The following is a 25,210-nucleotide window of genomic DNA, read 5'->3' on the forward strand; positions in this document are numbered from 1 at the left end:
ACATGTGTTTCTTTCATTGAATTAACTCATCATCGTGGTCTTGTTATTTCAACTGTGGACTTAGCTGACCAAATTTCTATATTGCATGAGAGAGCCATTAATCATGTGAAGGGATTTGTATACATTCAGTTGCTCAACATCTCATCTCTCACTTTACTCCTAAATAAATTCAATAATGTTGCACGTGTTCTTTTGCTTTCCTTTGTGTAGTCAATAATATTAATTTAACCTCCTGTGTGTATGGTGGGTGGTTGGGAGTAACAAAACAAACCTTGGATTGCAGTGAGGACCATGAAATTTTATTCTGTTCGAGTCCTTCAGTATTTAATTATTTTGATTATCCCCTGTTGGTATGAAAAAAAATATCTGGTAAAGTACATGTTTAATTCATCATTCAGAGCCACACTTAGTGTTCAGATGTTGACTGCTGGATATGAACTTCCTGTTACTTTCTGTGTTATTAGGGATAGTTACTAACCCCCAACCCAGGAAAACACTATATATAGATTGTCTACTGTCCCTGAGCATATCTTCTTGAGAAGACAGTACAGCTCCTGCTGAGTACAGGGCAACAATATATGAGTGTCTTAGACTATGAAGAGCCAGGGTTAAAGTGGCTTCTCATGGGACACAGAGAAGATGTAGAGCTTGAGAAATCTTTTTTTCTTCCTACTTGGAAATAGGAATGAGGCACTTAGGGCATATGATTGTAAAAAGGCACAAAGAAGTCAGATACGTCTCCACTGATAATTAGAAGCAGCCTTGAGGTTGTCATCAACCTGAATGTGTCAGATGAGCTGAACATGCATGGAACTATACTGATTTCACTAAAACTTTTCAGCTTATCTGTTTGTGAAATAGTTTGCTTTTCTATTTCTATAGCACATTTTAAACTGTATGGAGAGTTTTTGTGATGTTCTGTATTGAACACCATTCAGTGTTTACCTTGCAGTAGAACAGAAAACTTTAGAAACTATTACTGCATTGATTTTGAAGCAAGTCTGTAGTTTCTGGTATTTTCTTTTATAGAATATTCTTTTACAGAATTATTTGATAGAAGTTGTTGATCCTATCTGTTCGCTCACTTGATATGATCTATGGGGGTTTAAAGAGAAATGGAGTCCTGTGCTTCTAGCTAGTAATGAAAATGGTATTAAATATGAGGCAAAGTATTGCAGATTTTTTGCATCTATAAAGATGCAGAGATTATACAATTTGTTTAAAAAGGTCAGCCCCATAAAACTGGTTTTGGAAATATTTGAGTTAGTGGATTTAAGAGGGAAGAATTCCATTAATCGTTGGCTAGAGACACACAACTTTTTTCAAAAATGGACTGTGAGGGTAAATACAATAGACTTTAAATTACACTTGATGCACCTTTCAAATGTGACAGGTACCTTCACCATACTGATCAAGTTTAAAATATGCCTAATCTTATGCCCAGAGCACGGCCAGTAGAAGTCAGTAGTTAATCCTAACTAGCGTAGCAGAAAGCTTTCTCTAATATGTGTCTGCACATCTTAACTGCTCAACAAACCTGCAGAGATTTGATAGCCCCCTCCCGCCCCCAGGCACCCTGACACCTGGCAGCACGTGTTTTCCTATCCATATTTTGCATCTGTGTTTGGCCACACCCGCACCAATGGGATAATACTTGTAATCTAAAAATAAAATGAGGCATAGTGAGGGTTTTCAGTGCTCTGCACATTGTTAATTTATTACTGTGTAATGTTGTGTCTCTGTTTTCCTAGTCTGAAAAGGGAGGATCCCCATTACTATTAGTTTTCACTTGTTTTCTTTGCTCTTGAACAGAGCTTGTGCTTCTGGAGTGAAAAGGTTTAGGCTAATTGCTGCTTCTAACAAAGTGTGCTTTAAATAGTGCCCAACAGACATTCTATCAGTGTATTTCTGGACAGGAAGAATTAAGTGTAGCGTTGTCTACTGCGTCCATCAGGAGCGAGTTGGGAAGATGTGTCCTCAGCAGGAGCACGGAGCTGGGTGAGCTCTGCCTGGCTCCTGGTGGAACTGCAGGAGGAAGCATTTTAGGTGCAGCTGAGCAGGAGCTGCCCCAGTCCCAGAAATGTTCCTGTCATGTTTCCTTGGCAAAATGTGCAAGAGATGATAGGCCATATCAAAGGGCCACCTGCTATACTGGTAGATTTTTCCAGGTTGGTTTTTTTTTTTGCCTTTTTATTGTTTCACAGTATTAGAGTGCAAGTTCATTCACAGGCATACAGCCTTTCTGGCGATTATTTGGTTTTGAAATGCTCAACCTTCACAAAAGCACAGATTCTACCTTTATTGTATTCTGGTTACAAGATGATTCACTTATGTCATGAAATTCTTAATTAAAGTTGCTGTAGAAATTTTCTGTAAACTGTCTCCATGGTTCACGCCACCTCTGTAGGAACAACTGGCTTGGATTTACTTATCTTTTTAACATACGTCCATTGGGAGAAGGGAGAAATTATGGTGCCACCAGAATAGGGATTTGTTTTGCTCTTTACCAGAAGGTGTTGCCTGGAGGCTTTCATGTGTATGAACACACTGAACACTTGCATTTCTAGACTCAGTAAAAACATTAAATCTTCAGTGAGGCTTGTGATACAGGTGCCCAAAATGTCAAACTGAAAGCCCATTATGGAAACCTTTTCTCCTTCTTGTGTTTACTGAATTTGAGTGACAAAAGAGTTTTTGTTCAGCCTCGTGACAAAGAAAAGAATCTTGAGAGCTTTTTTTATATAGAAGTAGATATTTTTAACGTTATTTAACTGTAAAGAAAATGGAGGCTTCATCTGAAACTTGTAACCTAAAGTTTTTAACTGTTTTTAACTTTAATGGATGACTTAAAATAGCCATCATAATTAATTACTACTTGCCACTTTCAATCAATCAGTTAATCCTTACAACACCTCTGAGACCTTGATGCATTATAAATTTACATGCCAATATAATTGATTTTTATACTATAATAAAATATTACTTAACCTGTTTTAAGACAATTTTAATAATCATATTATAATCATATTGGGAGGGGATAGATAGCCTGCAGGAAGGTCATCTTAATCTAATTGTGTAGAAAACAGATCAGGTTTTGTTTTTTTTTTTTTCAAGGATGGAACTAACATTTCTGTACTACTTCCATGATTAGAGGGATTGATCACAACATTTCAAATCCCAGGTGTTTTCTGAGCCTTGCTGTTGAATAAAGACATGAAAAAAGGGGGAAAAAAATGTTGGAAGTTCCTACAGAGGAGCAAGCATGACATTTCAGGGAATAATCAGAAATTACAAAGATTTTATCTTGGCACAAGAGATGCCAGTTTTCTCAATTTAAAAGCTTTTTAAAATTCAGAACAGCTTTTATTGAACGAGGCAGTTTGCTTTTATGACCTTCTATACTTGCTTGCTAAACATCAGCCTAAGTACTTGAATACAAGAGCTTTAATCATATGCTTCAAAACATAAATTCTCCTTACTGGACAATTGTCAGAAGAGATTTTTTCAAGTCGTAGAAACTGATAGGCGTTCAGACATCTGCCTCTTCGTTAACACATAAATACCAGAGTGGAGACTGTTTTCAATGTCTTTTGTAGTCTCAGACTGGATAACTTCTCTCATTTTGTTTTTCATGTATCATGAACATTTCTGCCCTGTGAGGTGTGTCCTGCTTGTCAGAGTCCTGAGAAAAGAAACTTCCTCTCTTTTTTTTAACTCACTGATGGTAGTATCTATTTTGCCGAAACTCTCATAGGTAGTGAAATTATTTTTCATTTCTAGCTATCTGTGCTATTTAGTGCTAGATTTTGGTTTCTTCTTCCTTTTCCATGTTATTTGATACTTTTTCATTTTCTCTCTGATGCTGTAGCATTTTGAAGTTCAGTGCAAATGCTGTAAACTTTCCTTGATTTAGTCTCTTCCAGAGACCTCCAGCTTTGTGTTTGGATGACCTGTATGGTTGCAGAAACACTGTGAATATGGTTATTGCATAGTTAAAAAATTATCAGTGTACCCCCAATAGTGCTGACCTATTAGTGCAAATCATTCCCACTTGTGTTCTTACACCTTCCTAGCCCTCATAGCTCTGTGAATGGGACTTTTTTTATGCTGTCTTGGTAAAAATACTTTTGAGAGCCTTTTTGAAGAAAAGTAATAATATCTATACTGAAAAAGAAAATTAAATTTAAAATTGTGACTTGCATTGTTTCATACCATTAAAGCAAAATACTTCATTTTAAAATAAGATGAAACCAACCAATATATGTTTACCTTTACGTGCCAAGTACTCTATAAGTTCCAAAGGCAAGTTGCATTAGAATGTATCTTTCTTTTAAATTGCACAGTAAATGTTTATATTTAAATAAATATTCTGTTTACAATGTTAACAAATATTTGATAAATAATTCAAGCACCACAAGATATTTGCTTACAATAAGATAAATGGAAATGGAAATAGAGAACACCACTCATCTACCACAGTTCATACAATGCTGCAATTATGCAAGACATGTGTGATACTTTTCAGTATTATGTCTAAATTACTCATGTCTTGTCTCAGCAAAGTATCCATTGTAATCAAAGTGCTTGTTTAGTTAAGAAGTTGTGCCAAAATAAGTGGCTAAACTGGAACAGATAGCTTCAAAGATTCTTCCTTGCCTTGCATACCGGTTCTCCTCTGCAGCCTACTCCTGTGGCTCTCATTGTGTGCCACAAACCTTGCACTTTCCCACAATTTTTCCATGATACTTTTTGAATGAGTTAATTTTTATCATCATTACCATAGGTCTGTGGGAGCCATCCTAAGAGATCCTACAAGCACACACTTCTGTATCGTGGCTGAGGCTATCTTATGGTGTTGTAAAACAAAGCTTACTTTTGCTAGTCAGCCTGAAGAAACCTGTAAAACAATTTTGTGATCAGTCTCCTGACAGCCCTATGAGTCTCTGCTATACTACCAGTATATCAGAGCAGCCCAGGGTTCTGCAGGCCATTAGCAATATGATTCTTTGGGATGTCTCAAATATGGTAAGCTCCTTGCTGGGATAGAATGGTCCAGTGCTGAGTGCTACTGATCAGTTTATATGGGCTTACGTTGGGAACACTTTCTTCACAAGGGTAAAATACTAGTATTACATCAAAGCTGAGATTGCTATTTGTCCCCAGTTTTTATGGCCTTGCTCAAAATCTTCTTCATTACGATGCAGCGGGGGCTTGAAATGGTTGATCAAACATTCAGAATGATGCAGATGCTGTTAAGGAGTTTACAAACAAAACCCCCAATGTGTTTACTTGAGCAAATTTAAATGCACAAAAGCATAGAAGTTAATGTTTAGATCTTGAGATGCATACAAAAAGTTATATGAATGACATTTTCTTTGATGGCTTTTCCTCCAGTTCATTGCTTACCATGCAAGTCTATATGTAAAATTAGTGTAAACTCACCTGTTGGCCAAGTCACGGTAGAGCCTGGCTATGCTCCCAACCTGGATAATTATTTTGTTATTTATCAGACTAATAACTTTTTGACATGTTATATTGTGCGCACTCAGAACTCACCTAGTTAAGGTTACATCAAATATTGACCTCTATTGACAAGATTAAATTGAAGTCATTTTCTCTTAGAGCTTTGCAGGTAGTATTTGTGTTGTCAGCAAGCAGGACTTTATCCTCTTTCCCTTGGGCATTATCTTGAATGCAGTGTCAGAATGCAAGATGGATTTACTTTAATATTTTTTTTCTCCAATTTAATTTTTAATTTTCCTTCTATCACCTTTCAGCTGTCACACTCAATAATTTCCTTGGAAGGAAAGTGCCCAAAAGAAGTTACTGTAGAACAGCTTTGCTTAAAGGCTGATCTTTTTCATTAGTATTTTTGAGCTATATATGTTTCCTGATGTTTAATCCTTAGAATTTACAAGGCTGTCATAAATATGTAATTTTTTTAGGTTTCTCACTTGCAAAAAGCTCCCAACAAACCTAACCCCAAAACTCCCTAAATCAAATGGAAAAAAAAAAACAGGAAAATATTAATTTTCTGTAATACCATAAAGACTATTTTATGCTACAATTTGCTTTAAAAAAAACCGATGTAAATAATAATATTTTGTATACACTTGTAGAATTGAAAAGAGAAAATACAGACTCAGACCAATAAATCAGTGAATACTAAATCAACCAAAGAAACAATCAGTCCTAAATACCCTTAATTGTGAAACGAGTGGTTTCATTTATTTAGAATATAGCAGATTTTAATACTTGGCTGGCCTTGCCACTTAGAGAACATGATGAATGAGGATGTCTACTAATTAACTCCTTTGGAAAGGGAAATAACTCACTGAATGAAAGGAAATAATATTCTTTTAGAGGTGATTGCCATGTATATTCTGACACTCTTATTGGAAATTTTCCATTTTCCCTACCATTTTCAGAGTATTATGCAAACCCACGGGCAAGGTAAATTTACATCTTTGAAATCATGAAGTCTGTCTGTGGATTACTGTATAAATTATTCCATGATACATAACTTAAAATCAGTTAAAAAGGAACATTATATGGCTACATAGTATATTCTGTATTTTAGTACGGAATCTTTTATCCCCAAATATATTCTTGTTTTGCTTAAAGTATAATATTTAAATACAACTTTTGTGTTAAAATTCAGAGCTAGATGTTTGTGAATGCTTTCAGTGATGGTCTTTAATAAGAAACCTAACAACCAAGACCCCTTTGGTTTCTCTGTGACAGTCCTGATGAGATTTATAAAGCCAAGAAACATAATGAAAGCAACACAGGGGCTCATCTGTAGCTGTAGCAGTTGTGGAGGTGATGTCCTGCTCAACAGAGAAAAAGAAAAACAAACCCATGTCTTTAAGGACAATAAAGCAAGTGGTTTGGAAAAAAGATGAAACAATTGTCCTCAGCCTGCTGGAACTCAGCTGTCCAGGGGGCATGGAGAGAGAGGTGTCTGGCAAGAAAGAAGCGTGAAATATAGAATCTTATTTATCACTGTACTCCCAGGGGATGGAATATCAGCCTTTCTTCCTGACTGAGATACTATCTAATCTATCATGGAAAAGCTACATAGCTTACTTCTTCTTTGCCTCGAATTGGAGTAGGATTGCATTTTACAACAGTCATTAGTGCATGGCTTAATGTTGGAAGGAATATTCTATTTCTTACTAAAATGGGAAACGCGAGTTGGGCTTTCAAGTCTTCTGCCAACTGTCTCTGGCTTTTGCAGAAAGGGTAAACTGAAATAGCTGCTGTCACATGTGGGCGGCAGGCATGCAGTGCAGTTAATGTTCCGTGATAAACCTGGATAATAAGCAGAGATGGAGAAGGTTTCTCCCAAACAGAATGAGAACTGGTGTTTCTTGGAAACGATCATGTTTCTTCATCCTTTTGTTTTTGGTAAGAGAAGAATCAAATGTATAATGGTGATGTCCCCAAATAGTATAGAGAAGGGTAGCATCTATGGGTGTGTTGGATAATTCTAACAACTTTTAGAACTAATCAATTAATGAAACTACAGCTTTAGAGAAATTATTTCTCTACTTTTTTCTTTACCTGTGGCTCCTGGAGGAAAAAAAAAAGCTACTGTGTTTCTTCCCCATAACTTTAGAATTCAGTAGCTGAATATAATCACATGATGCATGCAGCAGATTATTTGGTTCATCTCAGTATAAACCAATTAATGTAAAATAACTTTAGGATCAAATGTGTAATCAGGTTGGATTAATTTCTGTTAAATTGATTTTCAAATACTGATGTGTCTTACCATTAATTACATACAAAAAAGATTATGTGGAACACAGAGCCTGTCTGAATATTTCTGTCATACACAGAAAGTGCTCAAAATCTAGTCAATATACAGCGACTTATTTTACTTTCATTTAAAATCCAAACTACAGGTTGGCCATTTTGAAAAACTGAAAGCTAAAAGAGCAGGATGTGGAAAGTTGCTTCCCAAGTAAGCCTCCATTTGAGATACCAGTTAAATTACCAAGCCTTGTAATGGAAGTATATAGCTTGTAAGATTTTAACTAAGTCTTGTTTAGTAGAACGAATTACACTGAGAAACAGTGCCTGTGAAAAGCCTGCTAAGTTATTGTACTTGCTGGTCTGTTTCAGCTTTGTAAATGGTGTAATGTATTTATCCTTGTACAGGTAGTACAGATACAGATGATCTATGGATACCTAAACTTATTCTAAATATTATTTATATTGATTTACTCTCAAATGGATAGTTAGGGCAGAGACTTAGATTTAAACTAACAAGATTCTTCAAAGACACTAAACTTTGGTCTCTTTCAAATAAGAAACATGCCACAAACTTGCCAAGGATTAAGGTTATTTAAGAGGTTAAAAAGTAGTCTTCACTGTTTGTTACCTTCAGAGCTTGATAGAATTTCTGGTTAAACTAGGTCATAAGGAAATCAATAATTTTATCTAAATTGCTTTTGCTTATCTGGTTATAGTTCTGTACAAAATAGGCCAAATCCTCTTCAGGAGTCTGTAACAGGCAGAGAATAATTTCTTGTTCAAAATAAGTTGCTGCCGAGTTTACATGTCCATATTAAAGTATGTATAATTTTACAAAACCTACTATGATGTGCATTTGTAAAATTCAGCATAAAGCAAATATTTTTCTTTAGGAAATGACAGTACACATCAGGTAAGCAACAACAGTTTTAATTAATATTCCTATGAAGTAAAAACTCTTTTAGTTTGTCAAGGCCTAAGTTCAGTACTGATAGCAGTTCTGGAACTGATGGAAATAGGCTAAACGGAGAGATCATCATTAAATAATTATCCAGGGGATGATTTAAATCTAGAGAGCTTTGTATTAAAAATAGCACGTATGTTTTATATGTTCAGGTTGTTTGCTGGGCTGCCCTTAACATTTTCAGGGCAGCCAGAGATCTGAGGTAACACGGAGTTTTCTTGAGATGTATTGATAAATGTGGTTTCAGAAACGTACCTGTACATAGGAGTATAGAGGGAATCTAAGAGACGATAAAAATATCTTGTTCTTCTATTCTATATGGAGATACATGTAAATGTTAATCAATGGATTGATAGATATGTAAAAATATTCAAATCTCATATTTTTATGCTGAACGTGAATTCTGAATACTGAATGTTGGGTTTCTGTTGCAGTATGAATACTTCAATGCTGTGCTCATAAACGAACGAGATGAAGATGGAAACTATCTGGAGCTGGGGAAGGAGTTCATTCTGGTGCCAAACGACCACTTCAATAACTTGCCTGTGAACATCAGTCTGAGTGATGTCCAAGTACCAACCAATATGTACAATAAGGGTAAGAAAAGAGCTGTTTTATTTCATCATTCCGCTAGGCGAACATAAATTAGGAACTTCCGTGCTTTTAAAATGAAGCTGTTGATTAACTACATATTGTGTGTGTTTTCCAGTTTGCAATTAAACTGAAATTTCAGTGGAAGAATGCTGAAAGTATGACAGTTTTGTAATATCTTTTGTTCTGTGTCAGTTTAGCAATTTAATACGATCAATGGTTTGCATATTGGAATTGCCTGAATTCTGCTGTAGAATACGGCACAATATATTTATTCTTATGAATTATTTTCTGGAATCTCCAAACAGATCTTACATGATCACTTAAAAGTTACGTTCTATCTTTGCTGAGAGCTATAAGGGAAAGATACAGGGTAGATGGGAGAGGAAATTTTATGCTTTCAAGCTTCTGAGAATAATTCTAGCTCTATGTGACTGCATACACAGCTGCTGTGAGTTTTCAGATAGTATTTAGGAGGAATAAGCCACATCAAAATTTCTACTCCCCTGGCTATTTGTCATAGATGCTGGGTAGCACACGGCACAAACAAGTGGCTACATTAGCTATTAAGAATGATGGATTTGGGTCTGAAAACTGGGAATGCAAACTGAACTCAGGTACATGCTTACACCTTCTCCTTTTGCCACTTCTCCTTAAACAGGCATCAGAATTTTCTAATTTTACTGTGCTTATGCAGCACCTATCTATTTGTCTCAAACCAGTAATAAAAGAAAAATTAAAAGGGAAGCGCCAAAGTTTCCCAACAATATCTACAGTGTATTTGTCATTGGTCTGTAGAGAGCTGCCTAATCTCATTATCTGGTTCCTCTTCCTTGTTTTAACTATACTAAAAGACAGCTAAAAATACATTAAATCCTTTCCTTGTAATGCATTCCAGGCTAGCATTTGTGGTAATTCATGCAAGGATATTGTGTAATCACAAATGGAAGGAGAATTAATTCGGATAGGTTGGGCTGGTAAAAGAAGCAACTGATATGACAGCTTCTCTTCGAAGTTATGATTCAGACTTAAGAATCTTGAGAAGCCAAAAATCGTACAGTAATGTCTTAAATTAGGGATTACAAAATAGCAAAGCTTCCTAGAGAGTATTTGAAAGGTTATGAAATGGTTAGTATGGGATATTTTGAAAAGATTTGGAAAATGCTTAAAGCGTCTAAAGCTACCAAGATATTTTTTCTGTGCAACTGCTAATATTTATTCAACTGAGCCTGTCCATTCATTCATTCCAGAATTGCTAAGGAGGAGAAAGAAGGGGGAAAAAAAATATGGTCACAAAGGGATGTAGAGGTCAGGCACTCATGTTTTTCTGGAGAAGCAAACTAAGCTGAAGAGTTTAGTTAGCGAGAGCAGTAAAACTAGAGGACCTTCAGTTACGTGATACATAGTACTGCTATGTATAGAATACATTTTTATATGCTGATTAATTACAGCTAAAGGCCGAAGTCAAAGGGCTTGTTGCATTTGTTTTGGCCTCTAATACAGGGACTGCCTGTGGAGATGGGGAGGATAGAGCTCTGTGATGATTCCTGTTTCCACTTTGTCTAATTCAAACCAGCCAAAATCATCACTTTATGCAGCTGCAGAAAAACGTTTTTTTATCATTTAAATGTATTCCAACTGCTGAAATCTGGTATGTTGCTGACATTTTCCTTACACACGGACATGATAGTCTTGGCTTGGAGACTGACAATGTCTGGAAATGTTACTCTTACCAAGAAGAGGCCTGTATACTTACATTTTTTGCTGCGCATTTCTTCAGTTCAGTAATGCAGAAGAGGGGTGATAACAAGTTTATTAAATCCTAGCCTGAGGGTACAGGCAGTAGATATTGATAGGTTTACAATGAAGTGTCGCACAACACCATTTCTCTAGAAAATGCCTGTTGTTCATTTCTAGGTTATGTTTTATTTTATTGAATTACTAGGCAAAACCACAGCCTGAACTCGCAGCTGAAAACAGACAAGTGTGATCATTGAATATTTAAACACAGGACTCCCAAGTCAGCATAGAAAAATGAACTTTTTTATTTGTAAGCTGATTAATAAGGTTTATCCTTGATTTTGGGCTTTTTAGTTGTAGATATATTGATAATTTGCAGTGGGTTCAGAGAAGAGTAACAGGACTTATCAAAAGGTTGAAAAATGTGCCTTATGGTGAAAGACTCCAGGAGCTCAGTCTGTTTAGCTTATTCAGGGGATGATTAAAGAATAAATTAGTTGATCTCTAGTAATCTCTGATTAATTACTAATACCAGCCTCTCTAATGTAGTTGCCAAAGGTTTAAAAAGACCCAGTGGCTGAAATTGGGTTTCATTATTTTGTAAATTGCACAAATGTCCCCTCAGTTGGGACCTGGTTGGTTTTTTTGTTGGGTTTTTTCTTTTTTTTTTAAATGTAGATAGACAGTGGTCTATTTGAAGGATGTTGTTCTGTGTCCATCCCTACAAGCCCTTAATCAAGACCAGATTCTTTTTTTGTTTGTTTTTGAAGTAATACATAGTCTAGAATTAGTCTGGGAAAAAAACGTCCTAGTCAGCTTGCACGATCGTAGTGATCCCTCCCAGCTGTAGAATGGCTGAAGTGAATGTTCACAGTCCCTAACGAGGCTCTAAATGAGATTGGCTTAAAAATAATGGTACATAAATACATTACTGTTCTTTATATGTCTTCTGGCTCTTTCAGCCTTTGCATAGAAAAGCTAAAATGGAAAAGCTTAACAACAAGATTAAATAATTCCCATTCTGAGGAAAATATCAAGTTTAAAATCTGAAAATAAAAAGCAAAAGCAAATTTCCTAACATTTATGATGAAATTAAGAAAGCTGAAATATTATAAATATCAAGACTATGATATTAAAATCTAACATGGAACATTTTGAAAAAGAAAATAAGAACCAATAAAAAGGCTGCCAACCAAATTTGTAAGCATACGTTTAACTCTAGTGCCATCTTTGAGTACAGATTGCATGCACCTACTATAAACATAGAAGGCAAAATAAATTACTGAATTTAGTAATAGTTTACTTAGTTTGAATAGTTTTGCATTTACAGTACTCTTGATCATAATTGTAAAATATAAAGAGCTGGCTTGGTTATTGATGTGCTCTTATATTTTCATTTACTCCTTCTGCACACCCTCGTCCTCCAGTTTCTCCATATCTTACAGTGCCCATCAATTAAGGTTAAAAACAGAAAAATTACTGATATTTGGCACGTAAAGCCTATGGAACTTTATTTCAGCATTCCTGTAATGTTAATATACTGAAGGAATTCAGAAAAAAACAGTGGGGTGTTTGTGCTTTACAGATAAGTGTGCTTATCTGTCTGACAATACAGAGAGACCTCTCTAGGCTGTTTCCCAGCAAGGCTGGCGGTTCATTTAAACTGCAGAACATTGTGACAGAATTGGCTCTCTTCATTTTTCCTGAAAATGACTGCTTGAGATAATGATTTGCTTTTGAAATGTTTAAGCACACATCGGGATTCTAAATCTGTCAGTGCATTCTGTTTCTTCTCTTTAAGCACAAAGTGTATTCATTGCCTATAGCCACAGGATTTGCCAGGCAGTCTCCTTTTAAACAATGAATAAATAATTAAGATTAAGTAAGAAGTTCTGTGATAACTGTCTTAGCAAGCAGTAGCTCTTTCTTCCATCCACAAATTTGGTAACTGGCAATTATCAACCGTGTACAGATTTCTGACAGAAAGTAGAGAAAAGGGTTCTTATTGAATTAATCAGCTGCATAATGTAGGTATATTCATAGATGAAAAAGGAAGGAAGCAAGCTTCTTTTTTTGGAAAGTGCAAAATCAATCTGAATCCAGTTTGGACAATACAGTACCAAGGCAGAAGTCCAGATATGAGAACAAGTATGTATAACAAGTATGTCTAATTCTGCTGCTGGTTTTTGGGGGTTTATTTTTTGTTGTTGTTTTGGGGTTTTTTTGTTTGTTTGTTTGTTTAATATTTTATTTACATGTGTTATGTATCAGCACCATATCTCAGATTTTTTATCTCTCTCTCATTATTTTAGAATGTAAGTGATTTGAACACACTACTGTCTCAGACATATCTTGCATATTTACTTCCATAGGCATACCTGATGTTACTCAGATATACCTTTCTGTATATCAAATGGTATGTTTTAATCAGCTATTGTGGAAGAGATTAATAATAATGAAAAAATGATTAATTATTTAAAGTTTAGATAGTTTCAACAATTGCTTTATTACTTTCTAAGATGCTAGTAGTATATTTAGAAGAACCTAGGAATGTGACATATAATTAAAAAGTAGGCAGTTGAAATGTGGACTAGGCTTTCTGGCAGCCATCCATGGAGAACATGATTTCTGGCAATAGGATTGCCACTGGGAAAATGTAGGATTCTATAATGGATTTATGTCCAGGAGGAGATGATAAAAGAAGGTTTCGGAACACTGAAATCTGGTCTTGCAGATATTGACAGCATATAAAAGTAAAAGAAATATAGAGTGGCATTTTACCTTTTGTTAGTATGGGAATGTGGGTAGTAGTCCTAGCTTCTTAAAATCCTACATTCTTTGTCCAAAGTACATGCTGTATCTGAGCTGAAGAACCTATTTCAGTTTTATTTTTCTAAGTCTGTGTCACCTCATATTTCCCTATGGCCGTGGACAGTAATGACATGTTTTCTGCTATTGAGTTTACACTCAGTGTTCTTTCAAGTTCTTGGAAGAGGCTTATGAATACTTGGCTAAATGTGGATTTCAGAGACATGTAGATGAAAACCAAAGGGTGAGGGTGAATGTGTCTTGGTGACACTCAGGTATTTCTAAAATATGGGGCCTGTTGAAAAGTGAAGTGTAGCGTAGTACAGTACCAGAAGTGACACACAGCAGGATCTCATCTGTTTATGTTAGCATTGCACAAAATCTAGGAAATTCAAGAGGATGTTGATAAATACATTATCTCAATATCAACTGAAAACAACTCCTGGTTTTGAGCTTTTGCAGTCAGTCTTTGTTTATACAATAAGGTAAACTTTACATTTGTAGTTTGTAGAAAGGGGAAAAGCCCAGGTTCTCTTCTTTTCAATACTTCAGAAACTTCTAGATGCAAGCACTTCCTCTTGCCTTTTAAACTGTCTTTCTATTGTACCTTTCTGTTTTCCCCCTAGGTCCTCAGAATTGTGGACATTCGTATTTTGCAGATTTTACTCTCTCCAAGTGTACTTATTAATTAAAAAGAGTTAGACCAATTCGCTAACTAACATAATTGACTAACTAATTTAACTGGCACTAAATCCTCCTTTATCAAGTACTGGTGCAAACTGGAGGGTTGGATTCTTGAAGTCAATGACACGATTCTTGCAAAATCAGTATTAGACTGCAGTTGCCCCTTCCATCCCTAGGAATGCAAACAGGCCGCTACTTAGATACATCACAGCAGACACCTGCTCATTTGGTAGACTTTAAGATCCTTTTCCATTTCTGGAATTACTCCAGTGTTTCTTGAATATTTTTGGGACTTGAACGTGCAGTACATTTCCAGAATGACTGTAAAGTGTAAGAATGCATAGAGATTTGAAAGGACAGTTGATGCACTATATGTTTTCTCAAAAGTGTCAAGTCTTTTGTTTAACTACCTCTTTTTTGTTACCAAAAATTAAGTTGTTAGAATTTCGGATTTTAAGGAGCTCAGTGTCTGCAGCCTCTGCTTGGGAATCAAGGGTAGATAGTGAGATTCTTAGGTAAATAACTTTGTAATTTGATTGCCTTTAATAATTTTGGGTTTTGTGTGTGTAAACAATGCCACTCTGACCTCTAGATACGAATGAATACAACATAAAGTGAAGTCATGCAGGCTTTTACTGTAGAAATAGAGTAACAAAACTAAACCGCTAATCAACAGCTGTATGGAAAAACACCTCTTGTCTTTACTCAGTCTCTAGAGTAAATGTGCTCAGTGTAATCATTCTTTCACTGTAAGAAATTTAGATCTAAAGAGACTTCTGTGCCTGAGAGGTTTTTTTCAAGCATAAAAATATTAATTATTTCTATAAACCTTATGTCTCATAAAAGCTTCACTGTAGCTCTGCCTCCAGATTTGGTCTGGACTAAAATATTGCATACACAAAGAAAACTTTCTAACTGTTCTTAAAAAATAAAAACACCTTTTAGAATGAGGTCAGTTTTACTTTCCTAGTTGTCTGCTACCTCCATTTCCATTCTTTGTTTTCCCAAGAAAATACAAAGAATTAACATGGTTATTCAGGACTAGTTTTGTATTAACTCTTAGGTGAACTTGCACAGTTTTGTCCTTACAGCGACCGTTTAATTTGTTCCCATTTAGGCCTGCACCAACACTTTGACAACTCACATTGTATTCTTTTTTGCATTAATTTTTTCCCTGCTTACTGAGAACCACTTTCTCCTATTTTCAATCCTGAATTTCATTCTCTGTTTTCTGTATGAGCTAGTTCTTGCTTTATCTCCTTTGTGTTTATGATTATGACAAGGCTTTGTGTACCCTATTTTGGAAATTACTTATAAAGAAGTTGTGAAGTGCCTCAGGGTGCAACTGGAGGTATGATGCCAGCTGCAGGTTATTGAGGGATAAGAAACTACTGCTCTCTGCCACTTGTGCTTGTTGGGTGTTCCTGTCCCATTCAAACCAGCTGTCATAAACTCTTCTGTAAGCTCTTCCTGAAGCTGGTTTGGTAAAAGGAATCAGATCAGCATTTTCTCCTAGCAGAGTGTTTGAAAAGAGAATAATTTTGACAGAACTAGGATGGGGGTGACTGACTGCGTGTGAATCTTATCTGCTAGCTCTGGACAGTAGTCTCTGAGAGATGGTGGAGGAGGTGGACGTGTGCCAATAGAGGTAGATTGGGGAAAGAGGATAATCTCTTTACTGGGATCAGTACAGAGGCAGCTTGAGCAAAATGTCTGATTTTTCCTTTTGAAAAAGAAGAGAGAGAGAAATAATTTCTCTTGGCAATAGAAAGGAAGTAGGCTTACACAAGTTGATTTAAACTAATGAGAGATTTTTCCTTTGTTGTCATTTCTAGTTTACTGTATCTATAATCCTGTTTTACTTACTGAGTTTTATAATGGAGGAATATTTCCTAGAGGATAAACCTTCATTCTGTTAACACAGCTGACAGTGGAATTAGACGCATTCTACAGCTTTGCAAGATTTAGTTATCCATTGAGTTTTTTGTATTTATTAAACGTCATTGAGGAAAGGGTCCAAACTTACTATGAGATAAGCAATAGATTTTTCAAATTCTAAATACTCTTAATTATTTTAAATGTATTTTTGTTTTCATCCCTACTGAATATCAGAGGAAAAGTCATACAGGCACATCTATGTTACATGGTGCTTCTTACCCCAAAGGTTGTTGACATATAAGCATGATTCATTGGAGTATTGCATGGAAATATTATGGATGCAAGGTAGTTTTGTGACCATGGTTTTGCAACTAAGTTGTCAAGTCCTAGATCAGAAGAATTTTAATTAATTAACGTGCAGCACAAGGTCTTTCCATCCAGAGATAGCCAGATTGCAGCTCTGCACTGTCTTCCATGTTTACAGCGTATGGCATAGATCTTTTGAGAGACATGATATTTTTGTATGCCCAGTATTTTAGTGCTTGCTTCTTTTCTCATCGTTTGTTTTCAGCAGGATTCCATTGTATAGCCTGAGGCACTGTTTCTCGCTTCAAACTCTGCAACAATTGAAGAGTTTTAGATGTGGCTGTTCAGCACAGCACCAAGTGCGTGCTGCCTCCCCATGAGCAGTTATGTTCCATTGATTTTTCATGGTCTTAAATTTTAATGTTTGCTGAACTACTGTGCTCTGTGTGGGGAGACTGGAGCTTATACTTCAAAGTTCTGTGGAACTGACTCTACATCTTTTAGCTTGGGCTTTTTGTGCTTTACTCCTAGTAAAGTCCTGGGGTGAATATTGCGTAAATACTTAAATGCCAGTCGTTCTAGGTGCCTACAAACAGAAGCACCATACTGGTACAAATGAATAGGACTGTTCTGAACAGACTCAGTTTTGGAAATTTTTCTTCCTAGTTTGATTTACATTGATGTCTGTTCAAATTAGTTTAAATAGGGAAATGTCTGCTCTTAGCTTGGAAGAATTCTTTGGACTCTGTGAAAGGAACTGATTACTGTCTTTGAAATGCCCAAGGTGAAATGTTGATTGGTATGTGGAAAAGCAGGATGTAGTGGGTAATGCACAAAAGGAGCATATTAACTTGACTACATATAGTAAAGTCTACAATAATAACTACCTTCCATAAATGGCTTTCTGATTGAGGAAGGCACTTTGAAGCACCTTCCTACTTTCTTACTTGTTGATCAAACTGCATTAAAATACCAACCAACATTTGTGCACGTGCAGAGAGTTGTTCAAATGCATTTTCCTTTTTTAGAAACTTGATATCAATAACTGCCCCATCTAAATGGCAATGGACTCTGTTTCAGGGAGGAAGTATGCTCTGTGCAGGAAGAAGAAAATATGTTAGAATCGATTACTGATTTTAATAATGAAATGTCAAAATAAAGCATAAAATTCCTAAAACGCATTGGGTCTGGAAAGTTACTCTCCAGCTTTCATGTATAATGGAGAATGGGGCTTATACTAGTGAACCATATTTCAACTTTTCCTTATATGAGTACGTTTTAATTTAAGGAAGTTACTTGAACTTTTAGCATAATGCTTACATTGATTTCTTTTTAATGTTGACATTATTTATAATGGATACATATCTCTTAGCATTTTCCTACAACTTTGCTTGATGTTTCATAACGTCTACAAGTATAAAAGACTGAATTTTCCAATCCTTTGTTGCACCAAGCAAGTTATATTTCATGGTACTGCCACATGATTTGGAAATATATTTTGGGGTCACGGTCATGTTTTTGTGACTTTTGCAATTGACTTAAGTCTTCGTTCCCTACTATAATGCATTTGAGAAGGGGAGCAGGTGAACAATATGGTTTAAATCAAATAACCATAACTGACTTCTAAAAATCTCTCTTTAATAACAGTTCCCTCTTTCCTACCCCTGACATTAGACTGTGATACTTGCATTCTTCTTGTTGCTGTTTTGGCACTAAGAAGGATTTTTTTTCTTGCTATCAGATTGGCTGGTCTTTGGCAAATACCCATCAGCAGCCCAGACACTGGTTAACTTACAAAATCTCTGCTATCATAAATTGGCAGATGCCTGTAAAGTAAATTACTTCTACGTTTTTACATCATTGTTATATTAGGAAATAGAGGTATATTATGGGGAAGATCTTTTTTAAGGAAGTTGGAGAATAGTGTAGGCAAAGTCAGGTGAAAAATTAATTTCTCCAAATCCTTTTTGTTAAATCCTTTGTGTTAAAAAAAACCAACCACAAACCAAACTAAAAAAACCCCAACCCTCAAAAAAACCCAAACCAAACCAAAATCCAAACAAAAAGGATATTGGAGGGCAGATTATCAGATATCTGTCCAGGTAGATTTGGAGAATGAAGTAGTGGGCTTAGTGCAAGATGTTGCTGTCTTTACTGACAGAGCAGAAGAACCAAGATAGAAAATAAAACCTGGTATTAGTATTATACAGTCCAAGAGTTAATCTGTTGCTTTGAAAAATAAAAGCAATAACGTAAATTTTAACTTGGAGAAGTCTGTCTGACTGTCTTCCGTCTGTTCTTTCCATCCTCATACTGTGGTATAGCTGCTGTTCTGGTGTTTTTGAAGTACAGGAAGGGATTTTATCAGTGCTTTCCATAACTGCAGAGTTTTTCTGTGATGGATGCTGAAGTCCATGAATATTTTCAAGCATTTCTGTCAACAGGAGATATGGTTTATGTCAACTCAACTAACAAACATAAGGCACACAATATGTTGCTGAGAGTCTCAAGCTGTGTCATCACCATATTAAAAAAAAAAAAAAAAAAGTTCAGGAATGTAAAATACAATTAAAAGTTCAATAATAAGTAAAAAGATAAAGTTATCTTCATTAATGATAGTCTAAATTAATTTTTCCTTAAAGTAATGCCACACTGAGACTAATTCCATGCCACTGGATTTGAAACACATTCAAGTATTAGCAACTGTTTGGATTCTGCAACACTGATTGCTCTGAGTAAATATGGATTTATAAAAGAAATTATTTTAAAGTATCTTGCAGGTCTTTAAGTGTATTTGGACTTCACTCACTTCAGGGACAAGATGACTATAAATATCCTATATTTTCCGATGGACTTCCATTCAATTTTTATCATTGCTCTCATTATTTTCACAATTCAATTGCTTTACATGTGTACAGTTGATATTTAGTATTCTTCCATGACTTAGTATATTTGATTTGGTCTTTTTTTTTTTTTTTTTTTTTATCTCTTGCTCTTACAGCTTTGCTCGTGACATCATTATTTGTAGCACATGTGTACTGTATTCTGTGCTTCTCTTTGTCTCACTTCTCACCTACCATTTTCTGCTGTTGAAAGTACAGGTTTTATCATGTGGCTTAAACCTTTGCTTAAAAGCTTTGTGTTATGGTTATAATGATTATTACTATGCAAAGTTGGCAATCAATTATTAGTGTGCTGTCATATTATTTTCTGGGTTGTAGATCATAGAATGGTTTGGGTTGGAAGGGACCTTTAAAGGTCATCTAGTCGATGAGCAATGAGCAGGGTCATCTTCGACCAGATCAGGTTGCTCAGAGCCCTGCCCAGCCTGACCGCGAATGTTTCCAGGGGTGGGGCATTTACCACCTCTCTGGGCAACCGGTTTCCAGTGTTTGACCACCCTCATTGTAAAAAATTTCTTCCTTATTTCTAGCCTAAATCTACCCTCTTTTAGTTTAAAACCATTACCCCTAGTCCTGTGGCAAGATGTTTTCTTTCTTTTCTTGCAGTTGTTTCCTTCCTTCCGATCTCCATAATCACTAATACTTTAAGAAATCATTTACAAGCAGTATGAATGCAGTACAGCTTTGAATAATTCTGAACTGTCTTTAGTAACATCAGGTCTAGTCTGTGCTTTTCTTCTAACCATGTTCACTCATTGAATGCTGGAAATGTTGCAAAGGTAGGTCTTAGACTTCACAAATTATCTTTAAGTTTTGCTTGAACAATTTAGAGACTGGTAAAGAATATCACCTGTGTCAAATGGCATTTCCATTGCATGATTTTCACTGCATGTTAAAAGATGAGTTTATGCACTACAAGTCAATAAATGCAGACTCTAATCAAAAGTTTTGCTTGCATAGGAAAAAAAATCTGCTGCATGTAATAGAGCCTTCTCTAAAAGATATTGAAACGTGATGAACCACAACCATTTTTTGATTAAGTGAGGCTTTTTCAATTTGATACTTAAAAAGAGCTATGAATATCGTTCAGTCATACTTTCCTATCAATGCCTTCCAAGTGGCTGTCAAAATTGAGATTACCTATTTTCTAGAATATTAGAACCAAAAAAATTCATTTCTCAAGTGATGCAGAAAGATTATAATCTGCAGCTAGCAGATATGTAAAAACCTTTTCCTGCAAGGTGTGAAATTAAGAAATAAAATCTTGTCTGTCACTGTCGTATATGATTTTATGGACTATGCTTCTGAAAATTCAACATCCTGGAGTTCTTATTTAAATAGTCATGGCCACGTATCATCCTGGACCACTATATTTATATTTTGAAATCCTTCCCCTGAATTGTTTGTATTCATATTTTAAGATCTCTAGGATGGTGTTTGCTCTGTCTTCCTAACTTTGGTCATTATTTAATTTAAAATGAACTTTCTTAGTTTAACTGATTTAGTCAGGGTTGCAGAGAATTTCCTATCTTCCCGTATTTCTTTGTTTTAACTCTTACTGGCTATTGGACAAAGATACACAGACTTCTCCACTTGTTCCATCTGGTTTTGCTCAAATTCTGCCTCAGATCCGATTCCCAGAGTCTACTCAGGCTGCTGCTTTGTTCTTGCAAAGGGCTTTAGCTTCACAGATTTTATTTTTTTTTCTTTTTTTTCAATTCTCTGTCTTTAACAGCAAGCCTTTTGGAAATGTTGACATCGCCACGCAAGATGTATACTGTGCTTTATCTTTCTTGTATCCTAGTCTGTCTGTTTCTGGCTGTGGATCTAATCTGTATGTTTCTAATACATCCACATCACCATAGCAACTAGATGTCAGATACAGGCTACACGGTAACATTAAGTTTTTCCTCTAAAAAGCCCTACTCTCTACCACTCCTTATTCAGCAGCTGTTGCTTAGTTACTTGCGGTTGGACTTTGCCATTTGACAAATGTGAGCCAGTGAAGGTTTGTTAATGCACACTGTTTCAGGTACAATATTAAGAGGCTTTTTGACCTGAGACATTTCTGTTAATCATAATGCCTCTCCTTCTTCCTTGTTGCTTCTAGTGGCAAAAAAGTGTCAGTAATTTACCAGTGGCTTATAATGGTAGAAAATGACTCTGTCTTCTCTTTTATCTTTGCTTTTTCTGTGTTATTATCTCTGAGTATTAGCTTCTCTAATGACTGATTCAAAGCTGTGGAGCCACAGTTTTTAGTTCCCATTGTGAAGGGTTGGAAGCAACAGCTGTTTAATGCTGTTATTCCTGCCCACTTGTATGGGTACTGAGTAACCCATACAGGGGTGTATAAAGGCATATCCACAGTGCCTAGGGGAGCTTGACTGAGAACAGTAAAAGGGTAATGCAGAGTGTGGAGGTGCAGATAATGAATCCTGCTATAAGGCTCTCATTAGTTTATGCTTGCTGCAGTGCTAGTTCAGCTCTGTGACTTCCAGCACTGGAATTGGTATGTCTGTGTGGTCCTGCACCACACTTACCTGGGTATATGTGTAAGTGGGCTCAGTGTGAGCACAGGGAGGTCTGCTGCCTCAAGTTTCATAAGCATAAGTTCACGTTGGGTCCCACTGACTGCCACTCTAGAAAATGTCTCAGGTTGTATGTTCAAACTGAATTTTGTCCTCACTTGCTGTAATTCACCTGTTTTATTTGAGGGATGTTATATTGGAATGAATGAATGAGAGAAATGGCATGTGAACTCTTTGAACTGTAGGGGGAGAGTGTGGACTGCAAAGACAAAATTTTCAAGAATGAACTAAAGGAAGCGCAAAAGCATCACTAGACTGAGAATACGAATAAGAAGCAAGGCAATGGCTTTGAAATGACTCGGAGTGAATTTGCTGAACTTGAAGAGAGTATATTTTAATCTACAGCTAACTGAGACTTTTAAACTGGTTTTAACCCAAGCATTATTACTGTCCATACTGTTGAGAACAGCTCTGATTTGGAGGCATGTTGTGTTTGGGGTGCTTACCTGAATAGAAGTCTGAGTTATTTCAGCTTCATTTTTGATTATCCTGGGGATTACCTACTTTACCAAAGCATCCCTTAAGTGAAGCAAGTTCTATTCTCACCTGTTTACAATTAGCATCAGTGAATGAAAAAGAAACTTTAAGTATGTCAGCACTGAAATTATAGAATCTCTCCCAAGACAGTCACAACTGCAGAACCAGTAAGGAGACAGTTAAACATATTGTACTAGTTTAATTAGTGTTGCCTCATCCAGCTGCATTTGGCTTTTAAAGATGTATTGGTAACATGTGGCTTGCTTGAAAGGTCAGTCTGTAATTCAATGGTGAAAAGTTCTTACATAAATGTTATATTGCAGGATAAAAAGGGAATGGTATGAATTACCATTTTGACATACAATTTTTAAATTTAAGAAAAGTTCAAAATTCACTTTCTCCAAAAATAATTTTGAAACATAGTCCCTCCTTTTTGTGAGACTGAAGTGGTTTTACGTTGCCTTGTGGCTCAGTTTCCTAGCTGGAGCAGAAGTTAGTGCCCAAAGGCAAACATTATGTATTTAATGTTTGTGCCTGCAAAAAGATTAATTCTTTTTCTTTCAGCAGCAATAGGAATAAATTCCACTGAAGCAGGTTTAAGAAATGTCAATTAGGGCACTGTTGTCCTGTCCCAAAAGCAGTTGCCTTAGTATTGCACCAAGTGCAAAGAAATTTAGTCACTTTAAACATAAAAGGTACCCTCCTCCTTATCTTCGTTCCCTGAATTGTGAGTCTGGAAAAACATTGGTTTTGAGGATTTCTTGGTGCTATCTTCTGTTTTCATATAATCACTGTGTAACCTGAAGAAAGGTCTGAGCCTATCAAAAAACCCAAACCAACGACAAACAAAAAACCTACTGTACATCTAACATCTACAGCTGTACATATGTCTGTGTGTAAATATATATATTATACACTAAACTTGGTATTATATGCCTAATTATTTGAGAGCAGTTATTTCCACTTTGTTTCTGCAGAGGAGTTCTTTTAGGCTTTTGTGCATCATTAGCCTCTAGTGCACAAGCTGTTTCCCTCTTTTCTGATAGTAATATACCTTTTAAAATAATGAAAATTAACTGTAATTTGTTTGTTCTCCTTTAAAGTGCTAACTTTCCTTACTTGTGTTTATTTCATTATTTTAATGAGATAAAGCAATCGGAGAATCAGGGTATGTTCTGTTACTGGCTTATAATAACGAACAAGTAAAAGCACCCAGGGTATCTTTTTGTGGGATATATTAATGAAAAACAAATCTCATGATTCAATACAAGATTATTTTTAATGGACTGAGTTTATATTCTAGGAACGCCTTGAGGAGTTTTATTTTTCAGTTTATTTTGCTTTATTTAAGGATTTTTCTAGACTTTATTTTCTCCATGAACTATGTTTGAAAAGCATTCTTAATCTATAAATTTAGTGGTAATTGACGTAATAGTTCTGGGTTTCTGAAAACCGTTAGATTGAATTCATTAAATGATTGTATGACAAATGTAAAAATTGTAGCTTTTGTTTAGTATGGAGCAAAGAAGACTGACATTTGACAAAGGATCATAGAAGTTTATCTAAAGATACATTTTCTTCATTTTGTCTGCTGTTTTAGAATACCATAATAATTTGTCTCTCCATCCTGCTACATAACACAGATCCTCCTTTGATTTTTCTTGGATCTGTGTTGTGTGAGGAGGACAAAAGAAGGCTTGCTCTTCTGGTTAAGTATTAGTATGCTTGGCTAGAATATAAACTGTTTCAAAATATTGTTTGGCTAAAACTTACAAAGACATTTTTGCACTGTACTTTGTTTATCTAGGTGTCTTTCTTGCAGCTTTTATTTGGCACATTCCTAAAGGAGCAAATAGTGTTGAAGAATCCATGACTGATTTTGTAATGTATTCACCCCAAAATGCTGCTTTTGTGCATCTGCTCAGTGTTTTCAGTTTTTTTTAATACTAGCTTCAGAGATTTTGAACCAGCTGAACATTTTCATATGTATGAGGCTTTTTCCAACTATTTTTTGTTTGAGTAAAACTTCCATTCTACCCAAGTTGTGCAAATGGCCTATTGTGCAAGGAAGAAATGCTACACAAAGATTATAAAGCACTACAACAGCAAGGGACCATTGCTTTTGGAGGATGAGAGACGATGACTATTGATGCAAATATATAAATGTGCTGTCATATCTGATGCTTCACATTCATACTAGGTTTACACTCCCAGGAATGTAGCAGTAGAGGTTTAGTTTATTGTAGCCCAGTAGACTGAAATGCATTTCACATGCCTAAAACATTTCTCTCTAAAGGTTTTCCTGACGCCGTTTGTTGTACACAAGAGGCACTAGGAGGTCTTTAACACCTCCTGTTCAAAGCATTATTTGTTGGTCCTTGCTGCATAGTGCGAATGTTTCCAGGGGTGGGGCATTTACCACCTCTCTGTAAAAAATTTCTTCCTTCCATCTAGTATAAATCTTCCATCTTTTAGTTTAAAGGTGGCAAGATGTTTTCTTTCTTTTCTTG

At 35.8% G+C, this 25,210-nt stretch overlaps 1 protein-coding gene across 5 annotated transcripts in view; it reads left to right on the forward strand.

Moving 5' to 3' along the window:
• The window catches only part of CACNA2D3 (calcium channel, voltage-dependent, alpha 2/delta subunit 3), a 476,829-nt gene that overhangs the window by 165,775 nt on the left and 285,844 nt on the right, over nucleotides 1–25,210 (forward strand). For all 5 annotated transcript variants that reach the window (XR_001412184.1, XM_014943248.1, XM_014943246.1 and 2 more), the window contains exon 5: nucleotides 9,160–9,322. Coding sequence is in view for 4 of the 5 variants with exons in the window: in XM_014943248.1 (XP_014798734.1) it covers nucleotides 9,160–9,322 (163 nt within the window). In the remaining variant the exon portion in view is untranslated. The remainder of the gene's footprint in view (nucleotides 1–9,159; nucleotides 9,323–25,210) is intronic.

Source organism: Calidris pugnax, unplaced genomic scaffold (assembly GCF_001431845.1).
Source record: "Calidris pugnax isolate Ruff unplaced genomic scaffold, ASM143184v1 scaffold128, whole genome shotgun sequence".
NCBI classification, from domain to species: Eukaryota; Metazoa; Chordata; class Aves; order Charadriiformes; family Scolopacidae; genus Calidris; species Calidris pugnax.